The sequence below is a fragment of the Oxyura jamaicensis genome, chromosome 23, assembly GCF_011077185.1.
Source record: "Oxyura jamaicensis isolate SHBP4307 breed ruddy duck chromosome 23, BPBGC_Ojam_1.0, whole genome shotgun sequence".
NCBI classification, from domain to species: Eukaryota; Metazoa; Chordata; class Aves; order Anseriformes; family Anatidae; genus Oxyura; species Oxyura jamaicensis.
In genome coordinates this window covers 6,535,381-6,563,113 of record NC_048915.1, presented here as the reverse complement: position 1 = coordinate 6,563,113, position 27,733 = coordinate 6,535,381, and the positions used below count along the sequence as shown (strand labels likewise).

Genomic DNA, 27,733 nt, shown 5'->3' with positions numbered 1-27,733 from the left:
TCTTTTCATAATACCAATTTCAGGAAAGCACACAAATGGTCATGCAATGGTTAAAAACCAATGAGAGAAAAGTGTTCCTTCATTTTGACAGCTTCGTTTATACCAAAATGTGCTCAGCCATGCCTGCCCAAGAATAAGTTTGCTTTCTTTTAAATGTTTGAGGCAGCCACCAAATAAACTTCCCACAGAAGTCCTTGTTCCAGTGCCAATCCTGCTGGAGTTCAGCTTTGCTTCCTTTGGATGGTAAAGCAAACACAGGTTCTTAGAAATGGATCCTACTGATACAATCAGGGTGACTCAAAACTTTGCCAGATGTGATGTTGGGATTCATTTCCACAAAGTCTTGTGAAGGCCAGAATCGTTACACTAATTAACAGGGATAGGTCTATTAGCAGCAATAAAGCATGGTGGGTGCTCAGCTCAGGAAAAGCTACGGACCTCTGTCAAGAGACAGGGCACTGGGCTGAACAGACCTTCAGCTACACCCAGTACAGCAGTGTTATTTTTTTTACAGATCCTCTTTACTGCCTTCTGGCCACTTGGCGAAGCCCACAGCTGGTGCACTGACCTCTCATCTAATCAGATGGAGCTGCAGAACACCTGGCTAACAAACTGTCATTGCAGCTGCAGGGCTTCACTACTTGCAAGCCTTCATTTCTCCTGGTATCACAGAAAATACCACCCGCTCCTTACATTGCTGAGAAGGTTTTATCCTGAATGCTGAAACTGCAAGCTGATCTTAAACACATAGAAAAACAGCAGTCTCTGTTCTTTTACCCTGCTCCAGCCTCCCAGGTACTGCCATGGGAAGCTGGATATTTAAGCTCACTGCTGTGGTGGCATCAAGCCCTCCTTTGCCTGTAACACAGAATGTGAAATAATCACAGCCAACCCAAACACATGAGCTGTTTTTAGCTCTGATCTAATTATACACTGACATAATTTCCCTGCAGTTGGCATTCACTAAAGTGATTTCAAAATAAATGATTTCTATCCATTATGCAGCAATGGCAATGTTGGCCCAAGGGAAAATCCTGGAGGAGGTTAAAACATTCATTATTCATTTTAGTTGCTTCACGAGTGTCTATCCAAAGGAAGCAGAGGATAATACAATGCTCTGATGCCTGAATTTTGGAGGCACCTGTCTTTCCTTATATATTTTGGCAATGGCAATTATTTGACCAAACAAAAAAGAATTTGTGATTAGTTGTCACTGCAGTACATGACTCAAGCAGTGTGACCCCCGCATGGGTCTCCCCATTGTCAATGCGATGGCATGGTAGGATGCTATATTTAAGGCTCGAGGATGGGCACTCAAACATGGGGAACATTCTTTTGGGGAGAGTCATTCTTAGTGTCGTCAACAGGGAAAAGGAAACGCTCCTTTGTCCTTTCTCTTGCATGAGGACAGGCATTCTCACTGTAGTCTTCGCAGGGTGAGTTTGTTTATCTGTAAATAAAATACTGTTTATAGCAAGATTTTAAAAGATTGTTATAGCAGCATCATGGTATTTTATATGATCACTTTGTATTGCACCTCAGAGACAGATTGTGCTTTGTGATTGTATCTGCTTTAGAGTGTCTTTACTGCTTTTCCAGTGTTGTTCTTATGAAAATAATTTTATTTTATGTTTTCTCACAAGAGTATATTCTGTTTTATTTATCAGTTCAGAAAAAATGCCTACATTTGGATTGAAAAGTGTTGGCTTTTGCAGATCAGAACTCTGTATCTTTGTAACAAACACCAGATTATAGAGCACTGAAAATTTTCCAGGGAATAATAGAATGTAGTATATATTAAACATGATTTTGGAACAGTAACTATTCATGAACATAGAAACGGAGACCTGATGCATAGTAGTCATTCTACAGCTGCAATAGTCCTAAAGAGAGTAGTATTCTAGGAAATTAAAAAAATATTTTTTCCATAAAGATGTTTTATTTTCACTTTTTGTATTTGCCAATGCTTCTTTGTTTCATCCAAAGTTAGCATCTACTGAGGAAAGCTGTATTTTCATATGCATTTGGGAATATTTTGCATTTACCATAACTGTGCTTTTCCATACAATTCTCCTTTTCCGTGGACAGATTCTACACAATTTGTTTACATTAACAGAAAATCATACTCCTAGTAAAAGTTGTCAGAGGTGTATTTTTAATTGTTTTAGGGTTAGAAAGCAATAAATCTAAAATGCAATGAAAAATTTATCAAGAGAAAATTTCAACAATAGAGCAAAGGAAAGCAAACAAATATGTTTGAATGAATATTATTCAGCAATGATTACGTTTCCAAAGAGCCAATGTGCTTTCATAAAGTAACATAAGCTCCTAGAACTTGAAAATCTGTGCAGTTTACATATTGTGCTGTCGGTTTCCGAACCTCTTGCAAGACCTAAGGAGTTACGTAGGAATACCCTGTTAAAAATCACTTCTGATTAATGCCCACTCATTATCCAGTGCCTAAAAGCAGTACACTTTATTCCCAGAAGAGGGACTGCAGCAACAGCACAGTCCTTTAGCAGCTAATGCAGGAGGTGGAAGGCAGCCAAGAGCTGCTGTTTGTTCCCCAAGTTTCACCTGCAGGAGAGGGATCTCTCTGGGCAGGCAGGCTTCTCTGCTCCCTCTGGGGAGAGTCCTGCTGTTTACTGAGCAACTCCGTTACGGCTAGTGTTTGAAGGATGCTAGCTTTCTTCAGAATTTATCAGCTTTTTCCAAGACCTAAGAAGAAGCAGAAGGCACTCAGAGGACTGGATAAAGTATTATCCCATTGAAGTATTGACTGGAACCGTGTTGTGGTTTAACCTAGCCAGCAGCTAAACACCATGCAGCTGTTCGCTCACCCTCTCCCCTCCCTCTCTGGGATGGGGGAGAGAAACAGGAAAGTGAAGCCTGTGAGTTGAGATAAAGACAGTTTATTAAGATAGGAAATAATAATAATAAAAATGGTGTGTGCGAAACAAGTGATGCACAACACAATTGCTCACCACCCGCTGACCGATACCCAGCCTATCCCCGAGCAGCCGGCCCCCCATCCCGGCTAGCCACCCCTATATATTTTTTAGCTTGCCGTCAGATGGTATGGAATACCCCTTTGGCCAGTTTGGGCCAGCTGTCCTGGGTCTGTCCCCTCCCAGCTCTTGCTGCACCCCCAGCCTGCCCGCTGGCAGGACAGAGCAAGGAGCTGAGAAGTCCTTGGCTTGGTGTAAGCACTGCTCTGCAACAATTAAAACATCAGCATGTTATCAGCACTCTTCTCATCCTAATCCAAAACATAGCACCCTACCAGCTACTACGAGGAAAATTAACTCTGTCCTAACTGAAACCAGGACAAACTGCCAGCAGATTAAGATAACGCAGATGGGATATTTGGGGTGAAGAACTGTTCTGTATCTACAAAAGATCAGTTCCAGAAAACCCACTTGGATTTCCAGTTGTCACAGACACCAAGCAATTCCCACACAGCAGCCTGTAATGCAGCAGTGCTGCCTTATCCAACCCCTGGCACATCCAGGCAAGGTCAGAACATGGTATAATTGCAATCTGGATGTCAGGTCACAGTCTAGCTGGCATCAGATACCCCTGTAATAGTTTCCAGACTGAAAATCTTCTTATTTTCTAAACTTTTCCTCTGTATCTCACTATCTAAAGTTCCATATCTTCTTTTATCCTTGATTTTCTACGTCTCTCTGATCTCCCTTCTCATGATATTCCTCATTTGCCTGCATGCTATATTGGGCGACTGATCTAATGGAACACCCTGGAAGATCCAGCAGCTTTAGAGCATCAGCCTTCGGAAAACAAATCTATCCAGAAAATGTTGCCTACCTACTGTTCTGTTACAACCTCAGCTGCCTTTAAAGACTTATTAATTTGATCATCTGATTCCATTTTTCACTGAAGCATCACAAAACAAACTTCTTTCATAGTTTGAATGCCAGAAGGTAGTATTATATGAATTTTCTTTCATGGCTCTTGAACATCAAAGCAAAGCAAGGACTAATGGTAACTGAAAGCAATACTGTTAAGCTTTGAAAGCTACTTTATGTTTTACTCTGTTCCAGCAAGAAAGTTCATTTCTGACTTCCCAGCATGGGAACCCGAACCTTTTTCCACCACAGAGAGGAGGAGCAAAAGGAAGAAAGGGAACAGAGCTTGCAAACGACCTCCACAACTAGAAAGAAAAGGTTCAAAACCAGGTAAGCCACAGAGACAGGGATAGTTTGAGCAAATCCTGTCCAGACAGGACTTTCTAAAGCATTACACTCAGTACTAAACACTCACAGATTTGTTGAATTTTGAATTTATAAAATTATGGATATTTGTCTGGATTCTTTTTATGTATGTCTGCCTCTGGAAGTGAGGAAGAAGAGACATTCAGCCTTTCAGAGTTATCCATAGCAGCTGCCCTTGCACTGACTTCCGAGATACCACAGTAAGTCAGAAATCATTATAACTCAAATACAAGCATTGTATCGCCTTTCTGTTGGGGTCAGAGGTTCCAATTAATTTCATTGGACTCGACTAGGTTCAATCAAGAGGTTCTTCCTTTAAAAACACCAGACCTCTACGAAAATGCAGGAAACTAAATTGCATTGCCTTGGTAGCTGTGATGACGAGCCCTCACAAGCCAGGGCTTAAGCGAAACTATATTTCATAGGAATAAATTGAAAATACAAAGTCAGATTAATATATAATGGCAACAGATGGAACTCACCCTTCTTTCCAGGAAATCTTGGCAGTGATCCTGCTGTCCATCCTTCTGTGAGGGCTGAACAACCTACAGAGTGAGCAACACCCGTCTTCTCTTTAATCCTTCTGCCAGTTCCAAAAGTGGTCAAATAGTGGATTCCCTTCTTGAGTCATTGTAGTATTATCTCTAGCACTGTTGGCTTCTATGACACACAATTGCCTGTCATCACACCCCATTCTAAGTAAAAACTGATGTTTCTGTCTTTAATACTTGTTTAGATTTAAACAAAACTATGTACTATAAAACAATGCAAAAAGACCAAAAGAAAATATAAAGCATTATCCTAAAAATTGTTGGCTTTTAATATACTCTATTGCAGAGATTACAAGCTAAGAAGAGAAGCTGCCATCCTAGAGCTTGAGCAGAGAGGGCAAAAGAGGGTTCGGTTTGGAAATGAGATGGAAAAGCTGGAAAAGGAGGTTATTAGGAACTGCAGACTGCTGCGTGTGAGAGCTGACCGGAAGGCCCTTCGGAGGAAGGTCAGATCAGATGTCTCTATTGGTAGCAGAAATGCCAATGGGGTTGTAATTGCCAACACGAAGTAGCATTCTGGAGAAGATCCTAAACAGGTGTTGGGACAACCTCAATAACACCAGCAATAAGGACAAGGCCTTATACTCCTACCCCTGAAGCGTTATTATACATGTCCCTTGTGTAAAACAGTTTGTATAATTGGAAAATAATCACTTTCCATTGCCTTTATTTAGTCTATCCTTGTCACAGGCTGTAGAGAAGGCACAAATGGAGAAGGACTACATCGAGCTGCGTTCTGGGCGCCCACCTATGTTCTGGATCCCCCTCCGGGTACACACTGTCTGGGAGAGGATGGAAGTGACACTGGCGTGCACAGTCCTAGCTTCACCATCACCACAGGTTACTTGGTATGTCTGCCGATATCAGCAACTTGTCCTGCCCACGTGGCTGACAAAGTGTGTGCATTTCAGGGGGCAGCCAGAAGAGTAACATCTGGGTCCTGATAGAAAGGAGGAAGGGAGAGCTTAAGAATCACAGAAAACACTTTAAGTTTAGGTCCCTTCTTCAGTTCGATTGTTAGGACTGGTAAAGATGTGAGGTATTTAGTGGGCCCTGAAGACAGCTGGCAGTCCTACAGGGCTCCTTTGGGATGGGACTGATGTTCACATTGATCTCCCTGCTTCCCTTGGTGCTCGGAAACCAGAATGTCCTGCCAGCACTAATTCACCCTGCACACACACACCAGCAAGTCTTGGCTACCTTGGATACCACACAAGTTTTAGCTTTGATGTCATCAGTCCTACAATTTGTGAAAAACAAACCAATTCTTTTACTTATTCAGCCCTGCTTATTTATCAGCACACAGGAGAGGAAGCATTATGTACCAGACCTGACTGCAGTGTTTGCCATTAATAACAGAAGGACAGAAATAAATGAAAGATTGCCTCAGAAAACAATTTGCAGAGTGTTCTTTGATCAGATTGTTAAAGTGATTGACCATTCCTCCCACAGAAGCTTTGAAGCATGCAAACATTTGGATTACTACTGACTTTGCAGGCAGCCAACTCTGGTACTGTCAGAGCCCCTTTGTCCTTCCAGAATTAACCCTCCGAATTTCTCAAAGAGCAAATAGAATAAGAACCTCCTGCAGCTCCCCAGCCAACCAAAGGAAGCAAGAGACACCTGGGAGCACAAACCAAGGAGGAAGACTCCAGCACTGATGGGTGCGAGGTTCCCTGCGGGGCTGCTCAGGGCTGGCATGGATGCGAGCACTGAAAGAGAGAGCTGTGAGCAGCTGCCTAAGCACTCATGTACTCCTCTGTATCTCTGTTGTGTGTTATGTCACTAATTTTAAAATAAGGTGTTAATTTTTCCAGCCAGTCTCTTCATCCCTTTCTCAGCACCTTTGTGTCACCTTTGTGTTCAACTAGGTATAAAAATGGAGTCCCAGTCGATCTTTGCCTAGCCCCGGCAGGAAAATACAAGATAAAAAACAAGTTTGGGATGTTGACCCTGCACATCAGCAGGTAATGTATATACTCTTGTCTGTGAGGTGTTTTTTTTTCAGTTGAGTAAGACCTGCTCTCCTGAAACATCCAGTTTGTGTATGCTAAACAAAAAGGATAATTCTTCTGGCATCTAACCCTGCTTGACTTTAGTGTGTTGTATTTGAGCTAAGCCTTTGCTATTAGTGAGTGATATCAATGTTTCAGAAGGTTTAATTTTTTTTTTTACAAAAATCTTACAGCCTTATTAATTTTTATTCCTTTTTTTTAGGCATGGCTAAAACATTGTCATTAAGGGTAGTGCCCTGCACATTAGGAACACTTCACAAGTAAACATACCAATGTGAATTGCTACATTGACCAATTACTTGATCAATATAATCAAAATGACATTAGCTCAACAACCCTGTGAGCTATACAGGTGATAAACATTCCTACATATCTTCACTGCAACTTAGCATTCCAGAGGTCTTTTTCTTGCTCCTAATTGAAATCTTCTGCTTGTGTGTATTAAAAAAAAAAAAAAAAAAAAAAAAAAAAAAAAGTATAAGAAATATCCACAATCAAAAGGAAAGACACTTTCTTGATGAAAAGCAACTATCTGCTTCTAACTTTTGTCCTGTAAAGTATGAATAATGACTGAAACCTAAGATGAAGGGGAAATATTTTTTCAGATGCTCTATGGAAGATTCTGCTGAATATAGTGTTGAAATTAAGAATCAGTACGGCAAGGCTTACTCATTTGCTACAGTGCTCGTCAGGAGTAAGTAGAAAATGTTTCCTTAGTTTTAAATTTTCAAATCCTTGTGATTCTTCAAAATAGTTTCAATGCTAGACATGATATCAAAAAAAAAAAAAAAAAATAGACCTACAGAATTGCAGACAACTAAATGCCTACAGTGGGACTGAGAGTCCAGGGAGCAATTTAAATGGTAACAGATGAATAGGAGTTGAAGAGGTTTGCTTAGAAGACCTCACAGGTCATGCCAAGACAGGTGTCTGACTGAATGAATTGCAAACCCAGGGGTCTTTTTTGGTTTAGATAGACAGTGTATTTGTTGGTAGTGCTGTAGTTGGTAGCTCTTGGCTCTGTCATGGGTTATGTTATTATCCTTACTCTTTGCATGCTGTATTTTGATCATCTGAATACCATTTGGAGATGCATATACACACAGAAGAACGTGACTCAAGAATTGTATTTTAAAATGTGCTGATACCATTGTACACATTTGAGGGGAAGATAAACACTGGCATGAAATTTCCTAAAGGTATTTCCTTCTTGTCTTATAGAATATTATGGGAATGAGTCAGGATTTGATTCAGAAATATACAGAAGTAAGTAAATGTCTGTTACTATTATTTCTTGGACTTTTATATCCTGAAGCAAACTGCTTTTTCTGAACTATAGTTTTTCCTATTAGCTTGACTGCATATGAAAAGTGCAAGGCTCAGATACCACTCTTAACATAATAAAAACACTACAAGGAAGAAAACTCTGTGAAGTCTTGCTCATGCTGAATTTTGTTTTAATTTCATAGGATCCCTTATTGCCAGAGAAGCAGATTTTGCCTTTTCAATGAAACCCTTATTTTCAAGAGAAAAGGAGCCATTCACCCTCTCCTGTTACTTCTCCTCTGATTTACATGAACACCAACAAGACATTGCCTGGTTCAGAGATGGTTTGTATTCAATAGCTAAGCTCATATAAGCTTGTATACATATACACATCTGAATATACCATTTAATTTCACAGCTGTGATCTAATGTTTACAGAAGAGAATTAGAATTCTGGATTCATGAGCTGCTCTCAGCTCTTCTCAAGCTATAGGTGCTATTATTTAATTGGCATGCTTTCCTCACTTGTAAAAGGATGACAGCACGGCAATGGTTTGGAGGTAATGACTTATTTCTGCTTGTAAAAACAGTTTAAGAGCCATAGTTCTATACAGTGGTAGCTCGAAGTGTTTGCTGTTAAGTCACTGAAAAGATGGAGAAAAAAAACTACTTTCTGGCTATCCTGTGTTGTTGTGCTGCCAGACAAGGATGTCCATCTTAGCCAGACTGGTAATTCTTTGTGTGCTATTAAGTTTTGGAAAGCAGAGGGAACATGTTAAGATGCCTCTTACCATTTCAGCACTTATACCATAATCAGCCACAAAAATAACAGGACCTATTGAGTTTTAGTGATCTGAGGAGAATTTGGCTATACTTTGTATTTCTGAGCAATTCTGGATTTGATAAATATACGCAAAATGCACATCCTGCTTTCTTGGGTTTGAGGGCCACTCAGACAGAAGATCCTGCAGGCTACATGGTAATGCATTCTCAGACAGAGCTGGTAAAATATTTGGCAAACCTCAGAGCATCTAGTTACCTGGTGTGGAGAGCACCTTTTACTCACTAATTTATTTAAAGCTGCATTTTATTTACTCTTTATTGCTTTGATTACAAGCTCTTCAGGATAAGGTCCATGCTTTTTGCGCTGTGTTTTGTGTACAAAGAGAACACAGAGGGACAGCCACCAAGTAGGATCTGAGACCAGGATTGTTTCTCAGAGGCACAACAATCATAGTAGCAGAATTGTCTCGCAGACCCATTTTCTTGCTCTGTTCTGTTGTTATTTTTGGTTTTGTATTTACGTTTGGAAATACACTGATCCTCATTCCACCAGTTCAGGCATAGATCCTTTACCCCTTTTCATGCTTCACAGGTGAGTTGCTGGAGAACTCAGAATGTCAGAAATTAAAGTACCAAGACCGGGAAGCTTCTCTGACAGTGTCATGTGCTCACAAAGAAGATGAGGGATTTTACACTATCTGCGTCCCCTCACTGGATGGATATAAGGAGCAGACCACTTACGTGTTTGTTAGAGGTATTATCAGGATGCTGTCCTACTTAGAACAAAAAGCTCCTTTCCTAATACTGTGGCATAAAGGAATTTACAGCCTCAATCTCAAGAAAACATGTCTTAGTTATGTGCATGGGTACAATTAACAGAATGTTTAAATCCTGCTTTCAATTGTGATTAAGGTTCTAGAAAATATGACTTGCATTACTTAGATGTAGGCCCTTGCACACTTAAAATCAAGTTACTGAGTACAAGTTTTAGGACAGAGAAGAAGAAACCTTAACCACTGTAACTTGCTGTTTCTTATAGATGCTGCAGCAGAAACAGCAGGTGCACCCGGATCCCCACTCAATGTGAAATGCCATGACATAAATAAAGATTGCTTGATTCTTTCTTGGGTAGCACCCAGTGATAATGGAGGAAGTCCAATCCTTGGATATTTTATTGAAAGGTCTGTATGAGCAAGAAAGTTCATCATTGTGTTGTGGACAAAACCCAAAGGAACTCCACGGGCTGTGTTACTTTTCCAGGTGTGTTGCCGGGTCAGAGGACTGGGTCCCATGCAATGACAAGCCTGTGAAAACCTGCAGATACCCAGTCCTGCACCTCGCTGAAGGACAGATATACCAGTTCCGAGTAAAGGCTGTCAATAAAGCAGGCATCAGTCATCCTTCAAAAACCAGTGCTCCAGTTACAACATATGACCCCAGCAAGGACAAGAGAGTGACAGGTATGTACTGAAACCAGGAAAATTTGCTCTGTAAGTACAATGTGAGGCCACAGTTATAAACGAATGTAGTTTGTCCAGATTCTCCTCATTCTCACAAACATCATTGCAACATACTGCCGTGCTGCAAATTTGCTGAACCCACCTAAGTACTATTCTGAAACAGAAAAGATCAACCATACTTGGGACATTTCATTAAATGTGTGATGAAATGTATACAATTATGCATTTAATTAAGTTAAATGCATAAATTAAATGTGGTTCTGATCTCTGTCTTTTCTGACAAGCTCCAAGCATTTTGACACAGTTCTGTATCTCTTTCCTGCATAACGCTGTCGTGTTTAACATTACAGTTATTCCATATGATGAAGGCAGGAAGATAGAAATTTTCAAGGATGACCTAGAAGGTAAGTTCAAATTCATATTGAGCCATTGTCTCAGAGAGAAATGATTGTTATAGAACAACAAGATCAGTACTAACATGACTCAGGATATGGTAAAACATAACTGCAAGCTGCACAAGGAATGGAAACTACCCTCTCTAATGTCTAATCTAAATCTCCCCTCCTCTAGTTTAAAACCATTCTCCCTCATCCAGTCTTTATCTGTCTGAGCAAAGACTCTTCCTCTATACTGAAAAAATCTTATTTACAATGGGAAAACATAATCTGTTTTAAAAGAACACTTTTCTGCTACATTATAACTAAAGCATATTCTATTCTGACTTCCGATAGGACACATTAAAATTCCTTTGCCACCCACCAATGTTCATGCAAGTGAGATCAGAGAAGATTATGTGGCTGTGGCCTGGGATGAACCAGACCCAAGAGGCAGAGAGCCACTGAATTACTACGTGGAAAAGGTAAGAAAATAGTATCACATAGAAGGGAAACCGCTGCTACTCCTGAAAAGAACTGTTTATTTCTCATATGGCCTATAGCACAGGCCAATATTTGTTGACTGTAAATAACTGCTGGTGGATGCCTAGAGTAGCCACTGAAAATAATTTAAGTCACCGCTTCCAAAGGAGAGGTTTCCTCCCATCTTAAAAATAAAAAAATAATAATAAAAAAAAAATACAATCATGTTTTTCCTAAAAACCTTGGTACAAAGTAGAAGAAGGGAGGCAAAGGAGCTGAATCACCCTACTCCCTTGAAAATGTGGTCAGTCCCTTACTGGAATTACACACCCTGAAAGGCCACTCTAAGGGAAAGCTGCTTCTGCTTCGCCAGCACTGATCACTGCGCAGGGAACTGCAGAACCAAGTCAGCAATGACTTTCTCGGTTTCTCTCCAGCTCCACAGCGTACTAGAGCCATGATCCTGACTCTGACACCAACTTACATAGAACTAATTAGCAAAGAATAAATTAGTGAGTTTTACACCATGCAATGGTAGCACAGTTTTAACAGGAGGACTGTTCCTGCCCTATGGGCCCGTAGGAGGAGAAGAGCCATGAAGAACTGCACAGTAGTTCACTTTCCTGCTCCCCTCTAACCCCTTTGCTAATTAATTAGTATCTCCTACCAATTTCCTTCTATATGTACTCATTTCCCACCTGCTGTACCATTTCTATTGCAAAGGGGCTCTCTGTTGCCATGGAAGAAAAGTTTAAGTTTATCAACAAAAAGTATATCATCTATATTTTGGTTTTGTTTTGGTTGGTTGGTTGTTTTTTATACTTTTCTATGAAGATTGACTTTGTGATTAAGCTTTTAAAAAAACTAAGGTTTTTACGCTTTCACAAGGTGTAAATCATCACCTTTTTCTTTACAGTCGATTGTAGGCAGCAACTCTTGGCAAATGGTTAATATGGATATGCCAGTTAATTCCCCAAGATTTGCACTCTTTGATCTTGTTAAGGGAAAATCATACTGCTTCCGCGTGCGATCTGTTAACAAGTACGGAATCAGTGAGCCATCCCTGCCCAGTGAACCCATAACTGCTGGAGCAAAACTTGGTAATTATTTCACTAATATGCACTACACTAATGATATGGAAAAGAAGATGTACTATGAAATTAATGTGCGGGTTCCCCCTGCCCCCACCCTGCTTCCTTTAAACTTCATGTTATATTATTACACAGCAGTTGCTTTGATATTAGGAAATCTCTTAATGCCTTAAATACTTCTTTAATTACTTAGCAGTTGGTCAGTGCAGTGTAAATCTAACCAAGCAATGATGGGAGAATTAAGTAAGGGACAGTTGAAGCCTGTGTTTAATCCAAGTATACTTCCAGCACTCTAAAAAAAAGAGGCTGCACAGGCCCATGTCAGAAGGAACAATACAGCTGTGCTTGCTGAAGGAGCCTAACTCAGGGGCTTCAGAGTACGGAGCAGTCCCTGAAGGGCTGATTTGTTCTGTTTTCTTCCCAGGAATGACATGACAACAGTAAGAAATATAAAGACTCATGCACATGTTTCCATTACACAGAGAAGACTAGCTCTTGCTCTTATATTTTATATATCCTCATATTAAAGCTGCCCTAGTGTTCATTAATGCTGTCCTTTTTTCTCAAGAGTGAAGCAGGTCTCATTTCACAGTGGTGTCATGTGAGAGTTAATATACGAGTCTTGTTTCTCCTTTGCTTCAGAGGTTACATAGGTGTACGTGCATAAATCTATGGGTCGTGAGGCAAAGGAGTATGAGGAATCACAAACCCAAACATAAACATTTAGGCTGTAGACCAGGACAATGTCTATGATATTTTGCTCTAATTTGAAAGTGAAGCTCTGGAAAATGTGAATAAATACAGCTCAGCTCACTTATGAAAACCTTTGAATTTATAGGTTTTTAAGAATACAACTATTTTTCTGTTTTCATTTTTTCTTTTGTAGCTACTCTGCCACCACCATCTCAGGTTTTAGCTTTCAGAGACACCAAGACATCTGTTGTTTTGCAGTGGGATAAGTTAAAGGATGGTCTGGAGCATCTTGGCTACTACATATATTGTCAGGAAACTGGGACAGATGGATGGCAAACCGTCAATAATAAGCCCGTGACATGTAACGAGTGAGTTCAGCTATTATACTGCACTGAGAGAAGACAGGGTGCCAGCTCGGATTCCTCTGTGTATGGCCAGAGTCATATTTCAGATAAAAAAAGATCTTCCTTCTCTGCACACACAGGCATGCACACACGCAAACACCACGTCCTCTTTTAGCATTAAGTATTGCTCACATGCTGAAATGCCCAGTCTTACTTTTGCATCCAAAGCCAGACTGACAGCAAGGTCTGTGTGTATCGTCAGGCTCTAAGTCTGCAGAAGACAGACCTTGTGGCATGACCAGCAGAACCACATTCTATTTTTTTTGCTTGCTTTCCAGAGAGTAAGTTGATTCAGAAAACCTCTCTAACTGTGGGGGCCATATGTCAACAAAAATAGTTCATTAAAAGTCCTATTTATTCTAGTGGCAGTGCCAGACAGCAGGGTTGCACCTCTCAGTATCTGATCTATACTTATTGTCCGATTTATTGGTTGCCATTTTATGTGGCACAGTGCTCTTTAATCTGTAATGGCAAATAACTGTTTTGCAAGGAACACTGCCTTATTAAAATATATTGCTGTCTGTTCAGAGGACTGTTTACCTGCAGTCTGAAGAGTCAGATACAAACATAGTAATTTTCTCTCCTAGATTTATTGTTCCTGGGCTGCAGCCTGGAAAGGAGTATGTCTTTTGTGTGAAATCTGTCAGTGAGGCAGGACTAAGCGAAAGCTCACCAGAGACGGATCCTATCATTGTCAGGCCTGCTATTGGTAAATAGTATATACATGCACATACACACAAAAAATAAACCCCTCCAAGATGTATCTATCATACAAAGCTATTGTGACACACAGTGGTAATAACAGTGAGCAGATAAGCAAACAAAAGCAAGAGGGAATGGATTTTCTTGCACCCCACTGGTGCATACATGTCAGGGGTGGGCAAAGTTAATTAGCATTTTGACAAAAGAGTGTGTTAACGCTTACAATATTCATTTGATACAGGTACAAGTGAATGTTTTAAGTGCACAGTTATACTGGTATCTTGAAATCAGCAATGTGAATTTCTCCAGAGCAATTACAAAGACCTACCCACCATGTTAAGACAGTAGCTGACCCTCAGCCTTCACCTTGATACCAACTCACTGTATCCATCTTTTCTAACAGACAAAACATAAAGCAACATGCAAGAAACACCCTGAAACGTTTCCATTACTTTTCTTGTGGCATCTAAATAAGAATCTGCTCACTTCTAAATCCTTTTATGCTGTAAAAGTGGTATTAAGGGGCCTTAATATAAATAGCATCACATCTGATCTGCACACACAGGGCTTTCCTCACCCTGGTTTGTCCAATACGTACACCTCCTTCCCTAGTCCCCAGACCCCAAGCCCTCACTAAACATTGCTGTCCTTCCCCCCTCCCTTTGCTGTGCAGCTCGGCCATCTGCACCCCGCGGGTTTGTTCTGCTGAGCTGCGGGAAGACTGACATGACCATCAGCTGGAAGCCCCCGAAGCACCAAGGAGGAACAAAGCTTCTTGGCTACTTCCTAGACCAGCATGATACATCTGAACTCGACTGGCATGAAGTCAATATTCAGCGAATTCCCCAACGAGTTTACACGGTATTAATTTCAGATATAATACTGTCCTTCCTTATGCATAGTGGGAACCATAGCTCCAACATAAGATGAGCTGCTTTTCCTCTACTTCCGCTAGTCCAGAACTTTCTTCATGCCTCATAAGACTGCTACCATGCAAGGCCATGCCAATAATCTCTTTGTGCTTCTGAACCCAAAGGTTGGCAACCTCAGGGAAGGTCACCTCTATGAATTCCGGGCTTGTGCAGTGAACATGGCTGGTGTTGGGGAAGTGTCTGAACCCAGTGATGCATTCAAGTGTGAGGAATGGACAATGCCAGAACCAGGTACCTCTCACAAAAAGAACAGGCAGAACAGTATTATCAGGTACGCCAGTTATCTCCTCACTCTTCTGTGACTCTGAGGGACTTCTGAAGACTAAATCTGTACATGGCTGAGTACCAGTGTACAGATGCACACAAACACTTCTGGGGACCTTCTAATTCAGATGTAGCATATTATTTCCGCATCACACATCTAGCATCAAGGTATTTTTAATAATATTGTTTCCAGAAAATGAAGAATTTGGACCAAATACCTTAACATCTTTGTATATTACACCAGAGCACATAACATCAAACCAGCTGATGTATGCTTTTTTTTTTTTTTTCCCCAGAACCTATGGTTCTAGAACCTCTATGGTTGAATAGCATAGAAAGCACCACCTGTGGACCCACTATTCACTTGTTATCAGAAAGCTCTGCTTTCTGATCTCAAACTCAAATGATGTGCACCTGCTTGCATTTTTAATGTTATTGCTTGACAGCACACTCTTCTCTGGACAGGCCCTCCTTATGATGTGAAGTTTACAGAAGTAAGAGACTCGTCCCTGATGCTACACTGGCAAGCCCCACTGTACACAGGCGCAGGTCCAGTTACAGGGTACTATGTGGATGTGTGTGAGGAAGGGTCAGAGGAATGGAAGCAAATAAACAAGCAGTCCATAGCCACCACCCACATGAAGGTCTGTATTTGAACTTACTATCCAAATGCTGCTTCTCATTCAGCCTTATGTTAATCTCTGTCACTGGTTCCTACAGGTTTCAGATCTGGAGACAGGGAAATGCTTTATTTTCCAAGTAAGAGCACTGAACAAAGCTGGAATTGGGCCCCCTTCGCTCCCCTCGGATTCTGTGGTGGCTAAAACCAAGCCTGGTATGAAACTAAAGTGGTGAGATTTTAAACATTAGCTACATGTTCCATAGCAAGAAAAAGCCTGAGTCAAAATAAAGATTAGCAAATTAATCTGCCCAAATGAATTTACTCTAGCTGTACACTCTCTGGCCTTTAAGCCAGATGTCCAGATGTTACCTGTTTTGGTAAGGAATGTTTTGCTGTTTTATTTTTTCCTTTGTTTGCTTTTGTCATACAGGCACAAATGAAATTGAACTTGGGGTTGATGAAGAGGGTCTCATTTATATGGCTTTTGAAGCTCCTGAGAAGAACGACTCTTCTGAATTTATCTGGTTAAAGAACTATGAAGGACCACCAGATGCTGACAGAGTTTGGACTGAAGAGAAGGGCAACAAGTGAGTACATTATACACGCTGAGAAAATGAATTGTGGAGTGTGGAATAAAGGATACCTTAAACACAGCAAAAAATGCGATGGCAAATGTTTCCCTCTCCTCCCAATATACAAGTAAACTGTTGAACTTTTGCAAATCTCTCCCTGATTCCCAGCTCTGCTGTCCATGGAATATCACAGTGGCATATGTGGAATGGAATGGCAGTGTCACATATATGTGATGTTCCAGATGTATCAAATGTATTGTATTTTTTTTACAAAAAGCGTAAATTTTAAACAAAATATTATTTTCTACTATTACTTTCAAGATCTAAGCTTATACTGACAGACCCATCAGAAAAGGATTTGGGGGTATATTCAGTGGAGGTCACAGATGTAGATGAAGATATCTCTGCCAGCTGCACTTTAACAAAAGAAGGTAAAAACTAATTATTAACAAGCACCAAAATCTAACGTGCCATAATTTTCTAGTATGAGATGCTTGAAGGAAAGCTTCTCCTAGAGCAATAGTAAGTGACTGATGTCACTTAATCGTAGGGGTATCATTAGAAAGATGTTTCTCATTCCCTGAAGGCCAAAGGGCAGTTTCTTTTCCAGTCCCCAACAAAAAGATACCATGGTCCTGGAAGGTTATTTTTCCATTAGAGTTCAGATTTCACACACATCTACACTATCATAGTTATTTAAAACTTTAAAATATTTCTCAAGTTGATAGAACCAACGTTCTGTTTGGACATAACTAAGAATTGTCTTCACAACCGCTTCAGGCCCTCCCTGCTATGGAATGTCTCGTACTTACTATCTTCTTCTTCATGTAAACAAAGTTCATTGACAAATTAATCCCAACTGATATAATGATTTTGATTTGGCCTAGTTGTATTAATCTAAATGATTTCTTATTCTTTGCATTTCAGACCTGGACAAGTTACTGAAACGTAGCCATGAAATCAGGAACCCATGTAAGTTGAACCAGGCTGAGGCCACTACCATATATATAGATTCTGAAAGGGGAACTCTGGCATAATCCTGGCTGAGCCAAGTTCTGTGGTTTATATATAAATTCCCCTTGGCGGTTCTCTTTGTTTTCCAGTGATAAAGCTGATATCTGGCTGGAACATTGATGTTCTGGGGAAAGGAGAAGTGCGACTGTGGCTGGAGGTTGAAAAGCTGTCACCAAATGCAGAACTGCATTTAATCTTCAATGAGAAGGAGCTTCCAAGTACTCCAGTATGTTTGGGTATTTTTAATTCTGACTTTCTTTCCCCTTGCTGAACAGGGAAGTAGACCAACTGGGCACGTCCCACACTATCTAAATTATCAGCAGACATTTTGGTGTGTGTTTTTGGAAGGCTCTGTGCTTTGATTTCCCACAGTGCATAAGCAGAAAGCCAACTGTCTGATTCTCAAGCTGTCTGGCCTTCGTACCATGCACGGCCACAGGACTGATGCTCAGTTAAAGACAGGGCAATCCTCCTCAGTACTACAGCCAGCAGAAACCTCAGTGATAAGACGCAGAGAACACCTTCTCCTTAGCCAGCATTCCTCCCACTATGAGAAGCTGCCTCTGTCAACCATGGTGCAGCAGACTTCCCTTTTATACATGGATTTTCCAACAAACCTCAGCCATGTTCCACTCATCTGATACTAGATGCACCTGTGCAGGACCGAGAGCTTTCTCTTAGTGAATAGTCTGAACTCATTTAAGAGGATGGTAAAGAAATATACCATCTCTGACAATGAGGCAGGATATTTTTTCTTCTACTTTAACAAGCAAAGCTGCAAGGTATCTACCCTCTCTTTGAACTGCATACAGATAATGAATTCTAAGAGCAGATGAAAGTGATTTATTTCTCTGGAAATAACTGGAAGTAACACTGCATCACATGTTACAATACACTCCTACCTTCTGATATATTTTTTAAAAAAGAGTTCTACCCTCTTCTTTGTATTCCCATATCAAGTTAATATTTTAACATTTAAAGAGCATTTGGAATGACAGGAGCAGAGTGGAGAACAGCTGAGAATGAAGAACAACATAAATCATGTACCTGTCAGTTAAAATGCAGCATAGCAATGCCAAGATAACAAAAAAAGTAAAACTAAACAAAAAACACCACAGATACAACAAATGGATAGCAGTACGCCAAAGAATTTCAGAGCTTTTATTGCAATGGTTCCTGGTTTTGGGGGGAGGGCTGTTTTTTTAAAGCAATGTGTAGTGAATTTATTGAAGACTTTTGTCTATTATAAGAACTGTCTTCTATGTTGGAGAACTGACACAGTAATGCATGATTACAAAGTGTTTGCCAAGCTCTTTATAACAATAATATTTGCCTAGAGCTAACAAGGAGGTGAGGCCTAACAAAGGTATTTACATTTAAGGTATTTACATGTAAGTGTCTGGCAGGTTTAGGGGTGTGTTTGTAAAAGATTCAGTAGTGGTTTCACGGTGTCAGAGGGTGGCAATATTACTTATAATTGCCCACATATGTGATTACTTTCATTATACTAAAAATCATAGAGATCCTGGCAAGTTGAAAAGTCTGTAAAACACAACAAGAAAGAATGCATTGCGTTGTGTGGTTTTAACAGAAACTTCCTCCAAGAGAAAAGTTCTACTGCATGCAATTCTGCTATGCCTAAGTGCACAAATAAAGAATAGATGAATCACAGAATACAGAATTCCAGAGTGCATTAGCCTCATTACACCTGTAAGATGGGGGAAATATATAAGGATACATTACATGATGGGACTGTCTGATGTCTGAGAGTCTTGAGAAAGATGTTGTGCCAGAACCTCGCCTTGGAACTGTTCCTCTGTGGAAAATCTATTTAATTTATCATATTTGCTTTGTTTTACACAGATACATAAAATAAACTTTGTCAAAGGAAAAGGTCTGGTAGAACTGATAATCCAGAATTTCTGTGATGATGATAAAGGGATGTACACAGCCCAGCTGCACGATGGAAAAGCTAAAAATCAATTCACCCTAGTTCTTTTGGATGAACGTAAGTGGAAATTCAGTATCAAATATAGACTGCCATGCTGAGTGGAATTTTTTCAAGGCACTTAAGGACCTCAAGTATTTCTAACAGCTATACTGGCACACTGGGAATGTGGAGAACAAATTTTAGCATACATTTAAAGTCCACAAATTGTGTAAGAAATAATCTGAATTTCTCTTCTCTTTAACATAAATTGAAACTTTTGGTCTTACAAATAAGGTCCTTGATGATAAAAATGATCTGCTAAAGTAAAACATCTAGTGAATCTAGTTTAGTTATTGTTTCCAAATGTTTTACATTATTATCTTGCTATGTCAAACTGTGTGTATCTTGGCAGCAAACTGTATGGCAAGTATTATGTTACGTACCTATTTATTTCAGGACAGGATCAGGTTGAAAATTCAATGTATTTAACAGCTGGTCAGTTGGATCAAACTGAATGCAATAAAGAAACTAGTGTCGATTGTACTGAAGGCAAGTCCAAGCAACATAGAAAGATAAACGTGAAACATGCAGGGTCCTTGTAGGTGCTAGTACACAGAGGCTCTTTAATAAATTAAAAATAGAAAGCAACAAGATTAGCATTCAAATACTTCCCCATACACTATGTCCATTTTCAGTTATTGCTAACAGTTTGATGATTTCAAGTGACCCTACAAAGCTTCCACATTCTGTGTGAAAGTGTCTGTACAACTGTCACATCCACTTGACTCTCTGTACAACCAGACTCTCATGGGGTGATCCACCACTTGTTAAGTTCAGAATAGAAAATGAGTTTGACTTGTGCTCTGTAAGTGCACATTTTTCTTTACTGATGATGAAAGAAGTAGAGAAACCTCAGGTTACATACAGTTGTCCAAAAGTGAGGTAAATTTTATGCTCTCTGCCTTCCTTTGTGTTTCCTACTTTTAAAACATTTTAATTTCGGGGTTTCTAGACTATATTTTTGTATGGTCAAAAGTCGTATTTCATTTCCTAAATGCATAATGCTCAAGTCTCCAAAGACCCTTCAGTGTTCATGACAATAAATATTACATGCTCAGCAACCAGTACAATCAAAAAAAGGATGGTACTGATCTGTTCAGGGTTCTCAGTGAGGCCAGAGACCCTTTGCAACCAGATATCTCTAGTGTTATACTAAGAAACAGGCTCTTTTGTTGACTTTAACAATTACTGTTCTTACAGGTTTTGCTAAAGTTGCAGAGGAGGCTGATGCAAAACGGAGAGAATGGAAGAAAAAGCAGGGTAAGATAAGCCGAAGGTTAATGACTCACCAGAGCTGTGCCAACAGGATGGTAAAACCTGAGCAAAGCCATATTACTGAGTGCTCTAAACACTTTATCATCTTCTTTAAGTGTATTATTTAAGCTGATTAATACACTGGGATAAAATTCCTTATTTTCGGATACTCTGCCCCAACTCTTGAAAAACAAAATACTTTCTTAAAATTAGTTTTAGTCATGCTAGCCACAATACTCAGTATAGGTTCTCTGAGTCAGTACTGTAACATAGAGCATTTCTTATTTCTGTAAATTGTCCATTCTGAATATATATGTTGTAATTAATATCAATTCATTTTCCTTGTAGGAAACAAGGTTCTTTCAGTTTATCCCCCGCCTTATATTCATGGATAAGAAAGTTTATAAAACAGTTTCAGAGGGAAAAAATATTACAGTTGGAAAGACGATCATCCCCTTCTAACTGGGATACAAGTATCCACCACCACCAACTGTCATACCAGAGAGGGCTATGGGTGCAGTTGCCTGTCTTCAGAGATGCACAGTATAAGTTTAAGCTGTGCATAAAGCAACTTGCCCCCCAGTTTGCCCCTACAGGAATATTCAGGAAGAAAATTATAAAGTATACAGCTTGTCTATTCTGTTGCACTTCACTCAGAAAATTTCTCTCATCTCCCACACTGACTTCATGCAAAGTAGTCATTAAGTAAAGGACTTCTTAGGCATCAACACTAACATAATTTTAAGGTATGATTCCTCAACAAACATAAGATCTGTTGCCTTATGACATTACAAAAGCAGCAAAAATTGTGTGCTGTAAAGTGTGGTGCTTGGTGCGTGCAGAACTATGAACACTCCCAACGAGCAGCACTGCTGGGATTCACCACTAGATGGGGGCATTTCTGTTGCTATTTAGGAGCTGTGGAACTGTACAGCAAAAAAACACTTATTTTCTTTTATAGGCCCATATTTTATAGAGAATTTGAGATGGAAGGTTACCGAGAGCTGTGAAGTACTCCTTACCTGCAAGGTACATACATCTATGTGATGCAACTGTACAGCCTGAATTCTTTTAGCATTAAATTTTAGGTGTGAAATTTAAGGGATGGGAACAAAAAATGCTCCTTTAAATGTTTATTTGCAGACCAATAAAGGGTAAGAGATAGTATGTCTCTTACTATGTAGCCTGTCTGAATTTAAGAAGCGATTGGACTGTGCACTTAGTCACATGGTCTAAACTTTTGGGTAGACCTGTGCGGTGTGAGGACTTGGACTTGATGATCTTTATGGGTCCCTTCCAACTCGGTATGTTCTATGATTCTATGACTCTATATTTTGGACAGAATTTTCAATAACGAAGGAAGTTTCCAGAATTCTACACCAATCCTGTAATGCAAGTGATGTTTTGCATTCGGGCATGTTGTCATTCAGAAATAAAATATGCTTGGGAACCTGACTTCTAAACCTTGACTTTAAACAGGCAACGAACCTGGGAAAGGACACCAGCTTCCAATGGTTCTTCAATAAGAAAGCACGAACAGGTGGCATGTTTGATCCACAGACTGGAATAGGAACTCTTTGTGTTAAAAAGGTGAAAAACATAAAAGCAACTCAGAGGCATTGGCAGTCACATCAACATGCAAACATAGGGTTATCTTACACTTAACATTCAATTTGTGTTTTGGGTAGTGCCCACCAAATGAAAGAATAATTAATGCTATAGCCAGCTGAATTAGAAATTAGATGTTTTAAAGGGTGAGTGGCTGTTAAAGGTTTAACAAGTTCTGAGAGTGGCTAAAAAGGAAATGTGGGCTCTGCAGGTGCAGGTTTTCTGAGCAAGATTGGTTGCCCATTCTGGAGACAAACTTTAGTCAAAAAAAAAAAAAAAAAAAAAAAAAAGAGTTACTGTGCTCATTACTGAAACAACTGAATCAAATTTAAGGCTTAACCTGCACAAAAGGTCAGACATGCTGAGCTAATGCCCACTGTTGTCTTAACTCTGCCTTGAGGGAGTGTAGCTGAGGAAAGGCAGCTTGGTGGTACAGATTTTTAGTGCGATCTCTGCACGGCTAACTTGAATCCCACTTTCTTCTTTTGCCATCCTTTCTGATCAGTCCAGCCTCAGTCCTGGGAAGATGAAAATCTCAGCTCTCTGCCTTTTCCAAATCCTGCCTTATTTCAATAATATATGAAAATTCCATTGTCCTTTTTTGTTGTTGTTTTGTTGTTGTTTTATTATTATATATGTACATATGTATTTGCCAGATAACCAAAGCAGATGAGGGCCAATACAAAGCACTTGTTTCAGATGACCGAGGAGAAGACTACACCCAACTTGATCTCACAAAAGGATGTAAGAGAACCTTGTACATGGCAATATTACACATTCATACACTTGGCCTGTATTCATTTTGGATTTAAAAACAAATTTCATAACTTGCTACCACATTTTTAACTGCACACATTGAGTGGTAAGGAAGATAGAATCATCTAAATACAGTCAAAAAAGCTCAGCATCTAAAAATAAAAGAATTGGTGATAAACCCCCATCCCCAGTAAGCTTTGCAACAGAAAAAGGCAATGAATAACTGATATAGTCTAAATATAATGAAATTAAGTTAGTAGGTCAGATGTGATTTGCTAAGTACTGTATAGTTAGTTAAATTTCGTTATGTCTTTGCAGCCTTTGAAGACCTTCTCAAGGAGCTGTGCAGGATCAGTGGTATGTCCCTTTCTCCTCAGCTGATACAGTAATTACAGAAGGGGGAAAAGATGGGGTGCCACAATCAGAGCAAACAGCTCATGAGGTCAATATTTACCATCTCAAGCACAATACAGCACATTTTATATTTCTTTGGCATCAAAAGCACCTTTAAACTGTCAGTGGGGATGGTCAGTATATGTGCCCAGGGACATAAAACCCTCTGCACTTACAAATTATTCCTGTGACCTTTACGTGCCAGCAGCCTGCTCCTTGTCACAGCACTTGCTATGTGAATTTGGGCAAGTTGCACTGTTTATATCCATGTGATGTGTATTTTGGGTCTCCAGAAGAGATGTTGACATTTTTCTACTCTGTTGGCTAAAAGACCCAAGACTCCAAGAGGCAGAATTCAATGCCACATTCAGCTAGTCACATTCTCCAGAGAGAAATTTTAATATGTTGCTTGGGATTTTGTTTGCATAGCATGTAAAATTACAGAGATATTCTTGAATGTCCTCCTCAATTTCAGTCTTTCAATTATACTATCAGCTCTTTCTGCTTCACCTCTGAAAATTCAGCCTTCTGAAGAAGGCATCAAAATCTACACGGATGTGAAGTACTACACAGACTACATGAAAACAACCTGGTATCACAAGTAAGTCCCCAAAAGACATTTGCAAGGCTTCTGGGGGTACTGTTGCTTATACATCATAAAAATGTTGCTTGTATATCATAAAAATTAAGCATCTTAAGTCTGAATCCTTATTTTTTAAGGCAATGGGAGATTTATAAGGGTAAAGACTGAAAACCACCATTCTCTCTGAATCCTGAATCATGTCTGGGAATTCCAAAATAAACAAGTCATGCTATTTTTATCTTAGCACTGCAGAAATATTTGCAAGTGGTCATCTTTACTAGAATAATAATTTGAGGTACTGCTCAGTTACAGCCACCTTAGTTACAAACAGGAAAGGAAGCTGTCATTTTTTCCCAAGTTCTTTATGTCTACTATCTTACACTTCCGTAAACCACATTACCCCACTCTGAGTAACAAATATTCCCAAACATTACAAGATTCTTTCCAAACAAGAGCTAGTTTAGCCTCATAACATCTTGGTAAAATAGATAAATGCCTTTTTATTACACACTTCCTACAGACATTTACAAGGAGGCCAATTTTTAATGATGTTTAAGGGCTAAATGTGTAAGATGACTACATCCTATTTAATCTCGTACATAAGAATCAGGAGTTTTTTTGTAGAGTTTGTAGAGCTTTGGCAAACTGCCTAAACACAGAGATAGATGCCCAGTGAGATTTTCAAATGAGTGAGTCCATAACTCTCCATGAAATGAGCAGTAAGGTCCTGACTCCCACCTTCTTGTTCTAACTGGTTTTGGACTAATAGAAAGTTGGCACTCTAATTTATGCAGCTCCACTAAATAGTATTGAAATTATATAATTTGTTTGCTTAGGGAGAAGCAAGTGGAAAGTCATGACAGACTGAAAGCTGGGAGCACAATGAATCAAATCTGGCTTCACATCCTGAACCCCACAGATGCAGATAAGGGAAAATACGTCCTGGAGTTATTTGATGGGAATGACACTCACAAGCTGTCAATGGACTTGTCTGGGCAAGGTAAGCTGATCTACCTGATCTGCTTTCCAAGATTCCTTCAACCATTGGCAGCAATTCCTCTCTCTTGTGTTTGAGCTGGAGGTTTGTTTCCATGACAACATGCTATGAAACTGAGTTCAGAAAGACAATGAACTGCCCATGAAAGTCAAAGGAAACCTGAGGGGAGGAGAAGAGAGCAGCAGAAGGGACCCAAGTCTTTAGGGCACCTTGCTGCCAGAGCATAAGGTGCTGCTGGGGGAATGATGGGAGGACAGCTGCTCCCTGGACATGCCACGTTCTCCCAAGGCTGCCAGAGCTTACAAGCAGCATCCTGGAAAAGAGAACATTGCTTCAGGTTTACAAAGGCTTTTCCAAACAGTTCAAAGGATTCTTTTCCTTCTGAGGAAAGGGAATATTAGGGTCCACTTATTTCAGTACTTTATAAGTATATTCTTATTTCCTTAAAGCATATATAATGTATAAGTGATAGTTAATTATATGTTGCTGTGCACACAAATACCTGTATTTCCAAACCCGATGCATTATGTTAAACCTACTAAGTCAAAAGAAATAAACAGCAACTTTCCCTAAAAACATTTCATTCCTTGCAGCCTTTGAAGATGCCCTGGCTGAGCACAGAAGGCTAAAGTAAGTTTCTGCCTAACTATTTCACAGCCAAACTAATCTATTTCAGGTGTCATATTCTATACTGAGAATACAATACCTAATAAATAAAACCACTATAATTTTATCTCTCTCCCTCTTCACTTTCAGAGAAGCAGCAGTAGCAGAAAAGTGTAAGTAAATGAATTTCCTTCCTTCTGCCAAACACAACCAAGTTGTACACTGATAAGTAAAACTAAAAGGTCGTATTTGCTTATTCCCAGGTCGTGCCAGAGTTGTTCAAGGTCTGCCAGATGTTGCCACCATCATGGAGGACAAGGTAATATTGAGTAACTGTTCATGTAACTGGGCTTTGCACAGACATGAGAATGACTGCTGGGAGAACACTACTGGTGTCTCCCTCCTTTACAGTTCCAGGAGCTTTTCAGAACTACTACTAAAGGAGCAAAGTGGTACCCTCTGTGACGCTAGTGTCAGTCCCATTTATTGCTGGTGTTCTTCCAAACATGCATGTGCTTCTGCAGTTACAGGTGCTTTCCCTGGCGCAGAATCTTCTGTCAGGTTACAGGTGTAAAAGATGCTTTCTAGGTCTGTTTCCCAGTCAGATACTTTCTGTTGTCTTCCCATAAAATACAATTAGACTAGGGGCTAAGTGCTGAACCTGATTTTTCCCATAATATAAACTTGATACTTATATTTCTGGGTCACATTCCCCTTTACTACTACACAGTCAGAATAAATAACAAGTCTGTAAAATAATTGCAAATTCACCATGTGTCTATTTAAGTGCTGCTTCATGGTGTAAGAAAGTTGTAAAAAGACAGCAGCACAAATATTAGTCAGGCCCTGTGAACTTAGGTTAATCCTGATTATACTAGAAGATATCAGGAAAATGAAATGGACATTCCTGGAATTTCACCTACTAAAAACCTAGAAGAATTTGCCAAGTGCTTAAAACACCTCATGTCATTTCTGACACATTATTACCAAAGTTGTGAAAGTGACTCTAAGTCACTACTGTAAGAATTTCTAGTTCCATTGAAGCTGTACAGAACAGCAATAAAAATTAATTAAGGACCACCATTTCCTATAGCCACAAACTAGACAGCCAATTAAATGGAGTTGCAAAGTAACAACTTTAAAAATAATCATTTTTAAATAATAGTTATCTTTCAGGAGACATCACTCTCAGTTTATAAAAAAAAAGACCGGAGATAAAAGTATGTGTGCTATTTGATGAACATGTAATATAACACATAAGGTACAATACAGTCAATAAGAAACCCTTGTGGATTTGTCCTGATCTTTATTTTTATTTTTCTTAATCTCACATCAACTGAATTTCTTTGCTCAAGTATGTGTTCGTAATCTCTCTGTTTTACAATAGACCCTGTGTTTAACTTGCTGTGTATCTGGAGATCCTTACCCAGAAATCACTTGGTTCAAAAATGAGAAGGTTATCGTCTTTAAAGATCGTTACAAAATGGATGTGAAGGGGACAGTTGTCACAATTACCATAGAGAAAGTCTGCAATGAAGACACAGGAAAATACAGCATCTATGTCAAGAACAAATATGGCTCTGAAACAGGGCAGGTTACTATCAGTGTCTATAAGCATGGAGAGATACCAGTAGGAACAGAAGAAAAGTCCCAGGTGGAAACTGTAATGAGAAAGCCTAAATGAATTAGGCAACTATATCTCATTGAATTTAAAAGGAATTTAACTCTTTTGAATTCATTTGAACGTCTCCACCCTAAAATTCAGTCTCATATCTTTATTTTTATTTCACTATTATTTTAGTATTTTTATTTTGATGGTTGCTAGAAAACAATGCTCACTTGTGTGTGGGTGCATGCACACACTTGCATGCTCACTTTACAGAGAAACTCTTTCCTGGCAACTTATGTTGTGTGGGAAATACCAGAGGATTCACCAGCATGAGAACCAGGCTTTTAGTAGAGGGTTGTTTTTTCTTGTTTTTGATTTTGTTTTTGTTTTGTATTAAATCCTCATGTGTTACTGATTATCTTGTAGCTGAGAAATGTTTATGTCTATATTATTAAACTTAAAACCTGAGTGACACCTTA

At 39.5% G+C, this 27,733-nt stretch overlaps 1 protein-coding gene across 2 annotated transcripts; it reads left to right on the top strand.

Moving 5' to 3' along the window:
• The first annotated feature begins 690 nt into the window (after positions 1-690).
• MYOM3 (myomesin 3) lies at positions 691-27,733 on the top strand. Of its 2 annotated transcripts, XM_035345722.1 has the most exons (37): positions 692-1,436; positions 4,062-4,196; positions 4,358-4,432; positions 5,070-5,229; positions 5,474-5,631; positions 6,655-6,750; positions 7,404-7,492; positions 8,020-8,064; positions 8,268-8,408; positions 9,440-9,601; positions 9,887-10,028; positions 10,108-10,307; positions 10,658-10,711; positions 11,039-11,166; positions 12,081-12,264; positions 13,142-13,316; positions 13,940-14,061; positions 14,728-14,915; positions 15,091-15,217; positions 15,716-15,894; positions 15,971-16,085; positions 16,303-16,459; positions 16,766-16,875; positions 17,372-17,416; positions 17,548-17,684; positions 19,322-19,466; positions 20,649-20,708; positions 21,664-21,731; positions 22,182-22,292; positions 22,967-23,054; positions 23,385-23,423; positions 23,955-24,060; positions 24,879-25,042; positions 25,633-25,669; positions 25,796-25,818; positions 25,909-25,964; positions 27,033-27,733. In XM_035345722.1, exons 2-37 carry the CDS (start codon positions 4,090-4,092, stop codon positions 27,327-27,329), a joined length of 4,290 nt encoding a protein of 1,429 aa, XP_035201613.1. In that variant the 5' UTR covers positions 692-1,436; positions 4,062-4,089; the 3' UTR covers positions 27,330-27,733. The 2 variants fall into 2 exon arrangements, 1 of the variants encoding a protein (XP_035201613.1); XR_004755908.1 differs by lacking the exons at positions 22,967-23,054; positions 25,633-25,669; positions 25,796-25,818; positions 25,909-25,964; positions 27,033-27,733 and having other exon boundaries at positions 691-1,436; positions 24,879-25,009.